The sequence below is a fragment of the Pezoporus wallicus genome, unplaced genomic scaffold (genome assembly GCF_028554395.1).
Source record: "Pezoporus wallicus isolate ANWC-B61680 ecotype Strahan unplaced genomic scaffold, APGP_CSIRO_Pwel_v1 contig_7293, whole genome shotgun sequence".
In the NCBI taxonomy this organism is placed as follows: domain Eukaryota; kingdom Metazoa; phylum Chordata; class Aves; order Psittaciformes; family Psittacidae; genus Pezoporus; species Pezoporus wallicus.
Genome location: NW_026637242.1, coordinates 459,118 through 473,856, shown reverse-complemented (window position 1 = coordinate 473,856; position 14,739 = coordinate 459,118). Strand labels below are relative to the sequence as shown.

Sequence of the window (14,739 nt, the reverse complement as noted above, 5' to 3'; positions counted from 1 at the left end):
ATACAGTGATGGACATACTTCAGTCTCATGCTTCAGGATTATATTTAAATAATAATGATAACCTTAGGTAAAGAGTCAAACTAAATAAAGTAAGTAGAAAGAGATGCTACTGAAGGAGCAAAATCTAGATCAGCAAAGCAAATTCAGGACACAGTTTCCAAAAATACAAGTGCAAGAGCTATAACAAGAATAGAAAGTTCATATGTATTCCACTCTGTATTTGGAACTTCTGAAGATAAATGATCTGTAAAAGACATTTCAAACTACAGAAAAGCTCAACCCAGTCTCAGATCAAATATGTACAGTTAGTAACATGAGTTGAAGATGATCCAGAAACATATGGAACAAGTATTACAACAGCAGATATTAGTATGCTGATGTGATATTTTTCCTATGTTTATGTTTATAACCATAAAAAATGTGAATTTGGAAGAACAGAATATGGTTATAAAAACAAATATTGGAACATGAACAGTACTGCTGTAACAAAATTCTTTAAAAGTGCTGTTTATAAAATGGTTATTCAGATAGATAATTGCACTGAAAAAAACACTTCAGATTTTTTTAAATTAATGCATCCTATAGAGATCTCTTCATATCTTGTGCAATCAGTCACACACTGTGAATACGGTATTGACTTTTGATACCTGTCATTCCTGCTTATGACCTTGACAGTCATGGTTGCTCTGACCAGACATTCTGAACATTGCTGTGCGCCTTGTGATTGAATAAGAGGGCCTGGAAACGCTTTACTTTCTCATAACAGCAGCTTAAAGAACACAGTGTTCTAGCTTCTTTGACTCTGTGAACAATCCTAGTGTCATGACAGATTACTGTAGTTTCCATAAACATGCTTTTTGTGGTTTGGTAAGAAAGCTTCTTCCCTGAAGGTATTTTGTACGTGGTGCTAGTAGCATCCTCTGTTTCTTAATAGTGCATTCCTATTCACTTGGAATATTCATGCTTTTTACAGTTTCCTGAAGTATTTTTAGAGTAATTTTAATGCTACCACAGTCTCTCATTATTGCCCTAAATATTTCTGAAGTTACCTATCATCTGGAGAAGTCTTAAAATTCAGCCTGTTGGTAATTTATTCTACATTAATGCTTAAATAAATATCTAAGTGTTTTACTGTAATGTTTATTATATTTTTCTGTTGTAACTGGCCATTTTATGTTAATGTCTAAAATAGCTGCGTTAATACAATGTTCCATAAAAGGAATTTTTACTGCAAATATTGTGAAATAGACACGAAAATTTTTTCTTACTTTAAACAAAAGCATTTTAACTGTTCTTTTAGCTCTTAGCTTAAATATGAAGCAATAATAAAATTTAAATACTTCAGCTTGTACCCTGTGCAAATATTTGCGATTCAATTTTTAACATCGATATTTTGATGAATCTAATTAAATAATATTACTAATATTAGTTCTGCTTAAATGCTTAAAGTGTATGTCAGGATGAAACTACTGATGAAACCATGAAACCATGATGAAACCATGCATGTGGTTTCATGCATGTTTATGGATGTAAATAGCCTGCAACCTCCTGTGTTGCAGAAAAGGTTTTTGTGGGGGAGAGAATAGGAATACATAGCTGTATTATGTAAATGCAGAAAGAATTGTCGAACATTTCAAATGCTGCATATGATAGATTAGTTGCATGTGCTGTCAAATACACAAGCGCTGCGTAAAATGTCAGCTCTGGTCACGCACATAATGCACATTTGTAACTTAACCGTTCCATCCACAGGCACATTTCTGACCGCTGGTGAACACTGCGTGCTGGAGTCTGCCCTGCTCCTGCACGCACCCACTCTGTTGGTAAACTTCCAGATAGAAACAGAGTGTCAAAACGTAACTGAAGGAACGACTAATTGAAGTCTTTAATACAAAGATTGCTAGTTTTCTAAAAATTATGCTGCAGTCTGATTGCAAGTTATTGCTTGAGGTAGTAGTACTGCTTACATTAAACTCGGCTTTATGACACTCAGGAGACACTGGGCTCCAACCCATGCATCAGGGCAAGGTTTCTGTACAGAACATGCTCTAGGTCTCTGCAGGCAGCACCTAACTTCCTAAATGATTACCCTACAGGTCAGGTCAGTTGTGTGGCCTCTTTGGTTCGTGGGGAATAGTGCAGACTCCTTACTGAAGGCTGCATGTGCTGAATTCCTTCAGCTGAGTACCAGCCAGCCTGCCAGTGTGCTGCTAAACCAGGCAGTACTACTAAGCTCAGCAAGAAGGAGCATCAGGACCTGCCATTCCTTTCCTCATTTTATATATTAATTAAGCACCATACTTTTCTATGTAATTTTTCTGCAAGCTTTTCTCAGTGCTGGGGTCTCAGTGATTAAGAAAGAAACAATTATTCCAATTAAGACTGAAGGTTCGGCCTATGACTAGTTACATGAATAAAGTAGGAAAACTGTTGACTGTAGTGTGCAAAGACTGGATTAGAGAATCACCTCGTTCACTACAAACTTTAATATGTCTCTTAGGCTCCCTACTAGCTTTCCTTTTCTTGTACAGGTTTTACAATTCTTTCAGCCAAACTGTACATAAAATAGCTTTAACTGATAAAGATACCTTTGTCCTTTTTTAATGAAGTTGCATGTTCCTGGTTTCCCCACATATGTGCTTCATTTTAAACTAGGTGAAAGAAAGACAACAGTCTCTTGCACGAAGATTATGAACAAGAATATCAGCCTTGTGGACAATAAGAAGTGCAAATATTTAACAAAGCCTGAACCGCAGATCCGCAGGTGCAATGAGCAGCCATGCCAGACCAGGTAATACTGTTTTGGTTAAATTAAACGGTAATATCTAGATGTAAAAATCTTAGGAGCTAAGAGACATGACTGACTCTGGCAATTAATATGTATATACATGCATCTAAAAGGTTATAATGCAAACTGTAGGGAAAAGAGAAACATTGGCTACTGTTTGCCCTGAGTTTTAATGGAAGAGATCCCTTAAGTACCATGCTTACATAAATTCTGATTCAATAAAGCAACTCATTACTTTCTTGAGGAAATGTTCTCACACACAGATGTGTACTATGAAATTGAAATTTAAATGCTGTTTATATAAAGGTGGATTTAATCCCTTGCTTTTAATTAATGATATATTTTAGGGGTTTTTTCAGTCAAGGCTTCTGTCCTTTAAATGGTCTCAGTCAGCTTTTGGTGCACCAAGTAGTAAATAAATAAATAAATACCTGTTAATCAGCTATTCTGCACTGATGCGACTTGAAGTCTAGAGCAACTTCCGCTCAGTTTTCGCCTCCTTCCCCCTGCACCCTTCTGTATATGAATCAATAGGTAGAACTAGACTCTGATGGTGGATTAGTGGAAGAAGCAGAAGGAGCTTGCTTTCTCTGAATTTATCTCCAGGAGGCAACTCCAACATGTAGCCTTTGCCCTGCAAAGCCCACCTCATTTGGTCTCCCTGCAGCAAAGCTAGCAGCCTGCTCCATGCACTGGGTGGCCAGGCTAAAACAGTGACCCATTTCAGAGTTTGCCGTCCTGTTTCCATATGGCAGCTAACAATTATGGCTAAGGAAGTCCCCAAGAATTTTGTGGTCTTTGTTAAAGTATCTACCACCTTTCAGGGTGGGGGGGGTCACCAAGCAGTAGATGGCTAGCATCCCCAGGAATAAGCACTGGGATAGGTCTACTGCAGTCATCTGAAGGAGTTGTACATGGAATTTTTAAAGAAAACAATGCAAACTAAATAAAATGCAAATATTGTTGAAGAAGTTATGGAAAATGAACCAGAAGACAGCTTTCTTGGAAAAGGAAAAATACTGAAATTACTAAAATGCAAGGTATGATACATTTTAAGTAAGACCAAACCACTGAGGTTTGGACTTCCTCAGACTTGGGCACTACACTTTGGAGGGATTATTTGTATTTCATTATATACATACTTAAGGAGATCTTTATTTTATTTTATTTTATTTTATTTTATTTATCTTATTTTCTCTTATTTCATTTTATTTTCTTTTTATTTTATTTATTTAACATCACTGTGTACTTAATGGATAGAAATGGAATAGTCTAGATATTTTTCTGAGGCATTGTCAACTATAAATTTTCAGTGTTCTGGACTCTTTCCATCTTATTAAATGAAACATTTAAATGTTGCTAATTGCTTTGCTAAGAAATGTAAAAAGGTATCATAATCCTTAAAATATGTCCAGTGTTAATACAGTGTTAATGATTAATACAAAACAAAATATTATTAGCTTTCAGTAGAAATTAACTAAAGCATATGCTTGCATAACTAGTTGTTTGTTATTTGCACTTCAAGAAGTATCTTAAACTCTGTTGAATTATCTTGACAGGCTATGATTTGTAAATTATGTCTCTGGATTAATAATAAAAATAATCTTAGTTACATGTTTTATTTTCTTACAACAAATGTGTGACAGAAGGTTGGATCAGGTTAGTGAAATCTCAGTTTCCTAAGAAACTTTTCCTTGCAATCAATGTCTCCTGGGATACACTTGTGTACTGCATCAGTGGCAGAGCTGTTTGATTTTTAAGGGCACGTGGACATAGTCTGGAGATTCAGAACATTTGGGGAAAATTATATTCTGGCACGACTGCTCTCCAGGTACGTAGGCTCTGCCAAGTGGCATCAGCCTTCTTTGCTGCTGTGATTTAAACCACAGAATCTGAGTTAGGCCTGACCCTGAAGAACATAAAGAAATCTGAGCTTTTATACTTCCTCCAGAAGTATAAAATGAGCAATGAGCCTTTCACACAGGATTGATTCTGTCTTGCAACTGAGTATCTTCAAAGAATGTTGGACTTTACATGGATAGCATGTAACAGTCAGGCCGATAAGTGATCTGTCATCTTTAAAATGTACGTTGTGGTACTTCTCTGATTTCTTGTTACTGCATTGTCTGTATTTCTTTGCAGATGGATGATGACAGAATGGACTCCATGTTCAAGGACCTGTGGAAAAGGGACCCAGAACAGACAAGTAGCCTGCACACAGCAACTCAGAAATGGGACCCTGATCAGAGCTAGGGAGAGGGATTGCCTTGGACCAAAGCCCGCTTCTGCACAGCGCTGTGAAGGCCAGGACTGTATGACTGTGTGGGAGGCAGGAGTGTGGTCTGAGGTGCTGCATTTATTTTACAAATAGTCCATAATGATTATTTATGCCTTACTGGTTTTTGGGAAAATGATTTTTTCAGTGACAAGTGGCACAGGTCAGCCTGATGATTTTCATGGTCCACATGCAGTGATGTGGCAAAGGGATTAGGGACTAGGAAAGCCAGCCATGTGGAACTACTACATTTTACCTAGTTAATGTCCTGGAAGGGTTTCTTTTGGCCAGTTTTCAAGCACATATCATCATGTATCTCCTGATTGTATTAGTGGGTAGCTAAGGGTAAATGGAATTAACGCCATCACATACAGCTACCAGACCCTGGGTTCAGAGTAGAAACATCACTTGACATACTTTTGTGCCAAGGGATGTTGATCAGCAGATGGTTGCTGCCATTCTGCTTCAGAGAGGCTATGAGGGGAGCCTTCCTCTCTCTTCTCACCTCTTTTTCCGAGAACACCACAAACAGTGGGCAAAAGGGCTTGCAAATGACACAATTTTGCATACATTGCATCCTGAAGCCCTGCTTTAGAATGTAATTGCTATTCAAAAGGCTTCATTTATTTAAGATTTTTTAATGTGCATCTTCATTTGGCTTTCTTCCTCTTCTTAAAAGCTATACTACTTCTAAAAGTAATTGACTGTGGAGAAAGAAAGGTGTTGTTATCACTTCCATCTGGGCAAGCTGAATGGGTTATTTGAAGCTTCTCTCTCCATTTGAAGAGCAAAGGCAATTCTGAATGCCTCCCATACCAGAAGCTGAGCTATGGATCCCTTCAGGTTGAAAATACAAACAGCAGCTTCTGAATGTGGATGCAGGCCCTTCTTTGAGGTCCCCTACTCACCAGCATCCCTTAATCCTCAAACAAGAAAGAACAAAGACACAGGAGTGTTTCCAAAGACAAAAAGCAGATGCTAAATTAGAGATAAGAGAAGTATATAGCAACAGTTCCTGGTTTGGTATGCAGATGACTGTAATGCAAGGACTGTTTGTGAGAAGAATGGTATTCACTTTCAGAGGTGTGAGAAAGAAACCCAGATTGTTTAGTTGGTTTGTTTTACTTAAGAGATGAGAAATAAGTGAGCATGTTTCCGTTGGAAGCAATAAATATATTTTGAAGAGTGAGGTGTTTCCCATGGCCATTCCTAGTATCACTGTTATATTGGAAGCTGGCCATTACTGCTTCCTGCAGTTATAATCAGCTTGGCAAAGGAGAGTTTTAATCTGCATGCAGTGGTATGATCAAAAGCAGTGATAATGTTTTGAGAAGGAAATGGCATAATTTTTGGCAGAGTAAATGGGAATGGTGGAAAAAACATAGATTATGATCTCTGCAACTCAAAGAGTTTTCACATGCTGCATAAGCAGCTTTGAATTTTCAAATTCAGTCTGGATTCTTGCATAGTTTTAGAATATTTACTTTTCTGGTTTAATGTTTTTCCCTCCCCAAAAAGGTCTCTTAGACCCTACCAGAATTTTTCTGAAGTTGCTTCGTATCTTATTCATGTGAATATTATGTAGATTTTTTCCTTACACTTCCTTTCATTTCTAGAACAAAGATCGCCTAATGTTTTCAGTATAATAGTTTGCATTCACTTCATCATAACTTTTCAGATGTTTTCTTATCCAAAAGCCTACGTTTTCCTCAGGCAAATAATTTTTGATCTAATTATGTAGTTTTAGCTGAAAATGCAACTATTATCTTTCTGACCCATAATGAATTTTTGTTCATTTGTTAATTTCTAATAAATCCAGTGTCTATGCAATTGAATATTGGAAGGCAGGAAATCACTGAAGTCTTGAAATATTTATGTTAGCCTGGCAGAGGTCACTAGAAGGGAATAAAATGTGGTAACTATGACTTTTGTGGAAATCTGAAAACCATCTTTTTCCCACAGTGCTCTGTAAAGTGTGGTAAGGGAGTACGACATCGGACTGTGAGGTGCACCAATCCCCGCAAGAAATGTGTTTTGTCCACAAGACCTAAAGAAGCAGAGGACTGTGAAGACTATTCCAAATGCTTTATCTGGAGAATGGGAGACTGGTCTAAGGTGAGGCATTCTTGATAGTAGTGCCCCAAGGCATAATATGCTTTTCAAGCCAAATTCTGTGTAATAATTGCTTTTATCAGATGTGTAGGAGTCTCCAGCTGAGAGAACAGTAAGGCTAAAAAAAAAAACAAACACCAAAGAATAACCCAAACTACCTAAAACAGGTGGTCACACCAAGACCATAGTATAAATCAAAACCAGAAATAGGAAGAAAGCATGAGATGAATCTTCAGTATCACAAAAGTCTGGTAAAAATTAACTGTTGTCAGTAGGCAGGTAAGCAGCTTCAGAAACTGTAGCTCACTTCAACATCACAGTTTGTACATTTCATTAATTTGTGTTTGCAAAGTTTATTTCTCTTTCCAATAAGTTACACACTCCGGCCTTATAAAGAAGCGCCTTTAGCCTATTAAATTTCCACACAGACCATTTAATATCTAGGAAGCATCTGTTACTGTCTGTTCTGAGAACTTGATGTAGCTGTCAGTACGTTATTTCTTTGGAATACGGATTTTCATTTCAGTGAAGTATATAAGCACAGGCCAAACTGTAACAGAAAACGGTGGTTAGATCTGTAATTGAGCGTGTTGTAGGTTGAAGATCTGGTGCAGTTTTGAATATCCAAAACATGCTGTAATACTGAAATTGAACCTTGTCAAGGTTTTCTCTTGCCATATCACAGACCACACTTTAGCAGAGAGACTGTAATCTTCTTTTTTCTTTCCTTGCTTCTCTTCATGACTTTGCACGCAACTACTTTCAGGGCATAACATCATTGCAGCAGTTTTTAACTTGCTTGTATGGAGAAGTATTTAATGTATTTTTAGTTGTCTTTCATGTGAGGTAACAGCTGGAAACAAGGACTAAAGCCAGCAGTGTATGGCTAGCCAGCCTTCCAAGAACTAGCTGCAAGTACTTTGTGGGCAAGTAGTGGTTCATAGAATTCTGCTTGGGAGCTCCCATTTTATGATGATAGGGTACAAATTGTCACTATCACATTACTATTTATTCCATTCCTTTTTTCAATTTTAAAGGATAAAGGATAATGTAGCATGATTTGGATTTTTTTCTTCTAATGGTGATAGTTTAAAATATTTGAAAATATTTTGAAACAGCTTCACAAAAACTAGAAGATAATCCCCATACCTTAGTTACTTCAAAAGCACAAAATAGTATAATTGTTATTTTTTAAAGCAAAAGAAGCAACTAACCTTCAGTAACAGGGTTAATTTTACAAGAAGATGTGTTTGGCAATAAGGTTTTTGTATACCACAGAACTGCAGTAAAAAACTTCCATCATTTAACACTAGTAGCAACAGGGAGTAGACTGGAGAAATGACTATCTGCTTTCTCAGTTGAAGCCGTTAAATTCGGGGTGCTGAGCCTATGTGGGGATGCTTAGACAGTTACACTGTGCTCCCAGTGCCCTCTGGAGAAAAGATCTTTATCCTCTAGCTCATATATTTTTCACAAACATCCATGTCATAGATGAATGTACAAGGACTTACATCTTTCTGTTTAAAATTTACTGACATCTTGTTAGTTCTGCTTTCTTCCCACAGTTAAAGCTGTAACTCTGTCACCAAAATTGTACTTTAAACTTCAAAATTAGAAGATGAGGAAATAATTTCATATGGAACTGACAAAATCTGCTGAACAGTTAACATACAGCCTGACTGTGAGTTGTGCAGCTGAGATTTTCCAAGATTTATACCAAAAAATATATACTTTAGTTTCTCTACAGAGACATAAGTTCAATTTAAAATGTAGGTTTTTGTTTGTTTTTTTTTTTCCTGTTGCTATTCTGTTCCATTGCTAGAGTACCTAGCAACATGAAGTCATGGCATACATGTTAATATGTCTGCAATGAGGGAAACAAATGGAAAACTCAGATAAATATTAATCTTTGCTCGATGTTTGTTTTTAACTTAGAAGTTCAGTGCAGCCTTCTGTGTTCACTGTTTTTACTCTTTAGGATTGTTCTTGACATTGACAGAAGGCTGTTCCTTTGAGGAGAGCCAAGTTCATCCAAGCTAATGCCAAGACTTGGCTTGAAGAAATTAGATGACATCTTTCACACATTGAATCAAGAGCCGTAATGTGATCCTTTATTGGCTTTGCTGCTCCCCTTGAACTCCTAAGGCATAATTTTAAATGAAGCTTAAATAGCACTATTACTGAAAAATAACATTATTAATAATCATAGTAGTGCTTTAATGGAGTTAATTTTTTTAGAGGTACAGTCACATAGATATCAAATAATTCTTATGCTCAATGTTTTAACATTAATACCAAGATCAAATAAAATTTGACCAAAATTGCACCTCCAATAGTCAATAAATGCATCAATCTATTTAAAACCCTGATTATGCTGTATAAGCTGGCCTGTATGCAGCATTAAACTCCATAATAGCTCTTAAGTCAGCAAGGTAGGTCAATATACTGAACACTGCTGTTCTTAACATCAGTTGGCCTCTGTCCCTGCCTTCATGAAGAGAATTAGTATGATGAGAGAGTAAAGAATAAAGGCTCAAACTGAGCTTCTGAAGCCAGCACCTAGCACCATTACCAATTACATTATCTTTTCCCAGTGAATGCTATCCTTGGAATACCAAACTTAGCAATGCACAGGTTATATTCAGATGAAGAAAGCTCATAGCTACTGTAGCGCTGGTTAGGTGAGGTGTAGCTCAGTCTTACTAGCAGCAGTGTCCTTTACTAAGCTGCCCATTGCCATTCATTTCGAGGCTACGCCAGGATAGGGTCACACTCAAAGGAATTAATTATCTAAAGGTAAACAAGTAGGCAGGGGAGAAGTGAAATTAAATGAATATGAACTTTGTGTTTACACATCTGCTGGCTTACTAGAGAAGTTCACACCATTGTAGTAGTCACTGTCCAAAAAAGACTTTAAATGTCAACAGCACAGAGTGGTTGAAAAACAGGACTAAGGTACTATGCTTCATGTAGGAATTTTTTCATGGTTGTTTTTATTGCTACTATGTAGAATCTTCAGAACATCAGTGGAATAAATGAAATATGAGAGGAAGGATGAATTTTGGGAAGGGAGAATAATTTGGAAAGTGTGTTTTTAAAATATTAATTAAAAGCTTAAGTTTGATATGATATTGTACAAGAAACTTTTTGGAAAGATTCATCAGGGGACAATAGGACCAAAACACTGTACAACAGAGTAGAATTTAGGAGCAGCCATTTGTAAGATGAAGAAGTATAAAGTATGTGTATAGGAGCCCAGAAAAGATTTGGCTATGGAAGCTGGAAAGGGAATGCATTCAGTAGAAACTGAAGAATCAGCAGCAGTAAACCTTCTAAAAATAGTGTCTATGTACTAGACCAAAGATACAGAGTAGTCAAATACAATATCTAGTATAATGGTCCCAATGGTTCAGAAGATGTTCTCTTTGTATATAGCCTGAAGAAGTGAAAATGGGGAGCAAAGGTTAATCTGTTGATTTTTTTCCAGTAAGTCTGAAAGGACAGCTGAAGCTACTTTCCAACTTATTTATATAAGACAGTACATGCAAATGCCCACTAGTAAACACATGTGTCTATTGTTTGGGAAGTCAAACCTCCAGCTGTTGGGGGGAGACAGAATGAACCCAACAGGTCACAGAGAGATGTCCCAGTTGATGGTACAAAAAGCAGCTCTCAGTGATGAGGACTGTTCCTCTTCTGTCCCAACCAAAGAACATGTCAAAATTGACAGATTAAAAGAAAAAAAAATTAAATTCTTTTTTGCCAGCAATTCAACAATGTGGAACATTCAATCTTTAAACTGTGTTCTTAAATATTTAAACCACCCCTAAATTCCCACAGAAAATTGACTTAACTGCTTGCTGCTCCTCAATTAAAAAAAAGTAGAATTTGGTTAATATTAGTGTTACTGACAAGGTAATTAGCCTTGGTTTTATTCTTTGAATTCCCATTCAAAATTGTTGGCTTTTTCAGAATCCAGGAACAGAACAGTGCTGGCCATAAGTCAAAATATGACACTATTAGTAGATTTATGGACAAAGAAACTGTGCTATTTTTGTGAAATAACAGAAGTCAAAATAATACTGCCATCATGTTAATAACTTTTATATTGACTTAATTATACAGTTAGTTTCCAGCAAATGAGGTATGTCTTTGTTTCAGAATTAAAGTATGAGCAAATTATATGGAAGATGTCAATATAATGAAATGAGAGTGGGTAGGATTTTGTACATTTCTAACCAATCCGGTAATATTAACATAATTTGTTTCAGATAAAGGTGGGGTTTTTTTAGATCAATGTACTGTAGTATTTTGCCTGGAATAAATTAATTTCATGTTAGTTTCTAGAAAGACAGAACAAGACCACCCTTAATACTCGGTAAAAACACTAATAAGACTGGAAAGGATTTAAAAAATATCCATTTTTTACACACACATTGTTGCACAGAAATGGGAAATACTGGTATCTGTACCACACTTAGATATACTGGGACATCTTTGCTGTTTTTTTGCTACAAGCCTCTTTAGGATAAGCAAAGTTTTTGTAAATGCCAAACTGGAAAGCTGTACTTAAAAGCAGATCTGTACAACCACAGTCTTGTTGCATCATGTGCAGTATGCTGCAGGGTGCCATCTAAAAGAGTGGTATGGGGAAAGAGGAGATTCATTTACCCAGCCTGTCTGAAAAAGAAATGGGTAATATCCAATTCAGCAACTGCATAAAATTGCTTTGGATTGTGCTGATTTTAAAGAGGTTTCCAGGGAGATGCATGCTAGTGTCACAGATCAGTAGTTAAAAGGTTAACTGATTAACAGTTAAAGGAAGTCTAGGAAATTCTAAAAGAAAAGGAGAGCTGAAATATACTGGAACAAGCTAGGGTTTTCTTACTGCCTGGAAGTCGAATTAAAATGCTGCTAAAATAGGTAATTGAGAACTTTATAAATAAATTATGCTTTCCAACAGTATCTCAGAACTAAATATTGTTAGTATGCAGTCATAGACTTTGATCTTTTGGGCAGCTTTACAAATTTTATGGGTGTTCCCTCCAGCCATAGCCTCTGTGGTTCTACCTACAGCCTGAAACCATAGCTATAAGTGAAGCAGTCTGGATGCTGTTTGCCTTAACAGTGTCTGCCACTCCTTAAAATTGACAGGTATGATTGACTCTGTTCTGGCTTACTGGTGTGAGAAACCAGACTTCTCTTTCTAGTGAAGCAGACATTGCTGTGTGAGTTGGTGTGAATTTTGAAAACTTTTCACTATGCCATGTAGCCCATTTTATCTGAAGTTGAATAGACTGTAGGTATCCATGCTGTACACATGATTGCTATTTTGCTGTTTTCTGTTGTTGACATCTAACTGTCCCTTTACCTTTTGTAATTACCTTCCTACTGGCAGTTTGTCCAGCTGTTTATTGAATTGGCAGATTTGGCACTCTGGCAATGCCCCAGAAAGATAGGTAGCTGTGATAGTTATTTTAGTAGTATTCTGGATTCAGAGATCCAGGGCATCCACTTTGCTTTTTGGTATGACACTTTTCTTTCCAGACAAATTACTCTTCCTACAGCCTTACTGAAAAGTGGTGGAGTGGGTGTTTGGTCTGAAAAGTGCTGGTACTGTCTGAATGACCCTTTTCAACTGTGATGAACAGAGTCATAATTGAGAGTCCAAAAACTGCATAAAGTGGACTTCCAAAATGCTAATTTGCAACTTTGTTTTTTTTGTCAGTTTAAAAATAGTCTCTGACTATACACAGTGACATAAAAAATTGAATGTGTAGGATGGTCACAATATTGTTCAAGCATGGCTTCAGCTCCCAAATATTAGGCTGACCTATTTTCATGAAAAGTGAAATAATGCATGATTCGCAGGTAGATAAATAGTGCTTTACCAGTGAAATCTTTATTTTAACACCTACCACACAGCCATTACAATGCAGAACTTTATAGCCCAAGTAGCAGGATTTGTATCCTAGAGTACTCTTCTGAATGAGGAGTAGTAACACGGAGCATCCCTTAAGTGTCCTTGTGGCAACACTAATTCTTGCTCAGTCAGGATTGATCTAAAAAGATAATTCTCAACAAAATTTTATAATACAGGGACTGTACTCATCATCAGAATTCCAGTGTCTCAAGTAGCTATGCTAAATTTATGTGTAAAAAATACCATTGCATAACACCACAAGTCCCCTGATACTTTGAACCAAATACTTCTTTTATCTTTTCAGTGTAGGCTTTTGCTGCATGTTCATTATTCTAATTTCTGTCTTAATGTTTTGCCTTAACTCAGTGATACACACCAGGCAAATAATTCCATTGGTCTGTTCGTGAAATGCCTAGATTTTTTTCCCTGATAACTGAAAAGTCATTCCAAAGCTGTTAGTGTGTTCAGGAAAACATCCAGTGCTGAAACCTAATCCAATAAACATTTTTTTGCCTGGTGTATCTCCATCTCTAAGATCATCTCCGTCTCTTTCCAAATATTTTCCTCAGCATCTCTGATTGTATCATCTGCCAACATGTAACTCATTTAGCTGGTTCACTTGGGTTCTGTTAGAATTTATGTAATCCTTCTGCTTTATGGGATCTGATTTTCGTGTGTTGGAAAACTTTTTTTCTTTCATGCATTTTTTTATTGTACCTTTCATGCAGTTAATATAGGTAATACTGCTTCAGGTGTTCATTCTTGTGATAAACTTGATCTTCTATGAAGTCCTCATTTTCTCACAAATGTATTGGGTTTTTTGTTATTTTGTTTTAATTTATGTAATTCTCACTTTTTACTATTTTTAATAGCTTGTAACTAGTTACAAGCTGAAAATTGTATTTAAAAATACAATTAATAGCTAATTCTTGAAGACTTTTTCAAAATAATTGTTTCAAATTAAAGACAGAATCATAATAACTACTTAACATTATTCGTTTACCAGTTTTAAGGACTTACTGGCAGTATTCTGTATTTTTAAATACTCAGAGAAAGACTTTCTTTTCCACTTTATCTGTGCTGTTTCAGGCTGTTGTTCATAGATCTGCATTTAATCTCCAGAGTTCCCTCATCTAACCTTGCCACAAATACTTCCAATAGTGTTGACATCAAACAGAGTTCACATAAAAGCAATGATCATTCTTTGGGAAGTTTATCACAGGATCACATCAACTGAGCTCAACATTGTCTGTCTCCTGGCCTTTTGACAGCTCTTTCAGGACAGTCATGCTTTTGGATGATCTCATCATTCATAATGAAAGTGTTACACTTCAGTTTTTCTACTAATAAAGCAGTTAGAGTCATTATCTGGAAATCCATTTTCTTCCACTGAATAATGTATTTAGACATTTTGAAGAAATAATTACCTGGTGAAAGTTTTATAGATAGTTATAAGTTTGGGTTTGGCTTTTTTTTTTTTTTTTTTTTACTTAATTTTCTCTGTTTTGCTTTTAAGGTTCAAAACCAGTGACTTGTTATGTGGGATCACATGGGGTACACTGATCTCAAAGTGGGGGAAAGGATCTTTGCACAGGAAATAGCAGGGCTCATTCATAGAGCTTTAAACCAGATTTGAAAGGG

The 14,739-nt window shown here is 36.4% G+C and overlaps 1 protein-coding gene across 1 annotated transcript in view; it reads left to right on the top strand.

The window, feature by feature from the left end:
- The window catches only part of ADAMTS19 (ADAM metallopeptidase with thrombospondin type 1 motif 19), a 149,923-nt gene that overhangs the window by 114,512 nt on the left and 20,672 nt on the right, over nucleotides 1-14,739 (top strand). Inside the window, exons 19-21 of the mRNA XM_057404374.1 lie at nucleotides 2,656-2,791; nucleotides 4,931-5,135; nucleotides 7,026-7,178. Coding sequence (XP_057260357.1) covers nucleotides 2,656-2,791; nucleotides 4,931-5,135; nucleotides 7,026-7,178 — 494 coding nt within the window. The remainder of the gene's footprint in view (nucleotides 1-2,655; nucleotides 2,792-4,930; nucleotides 5,136-7,025; nucleotides 7,179-14,739) is intronic.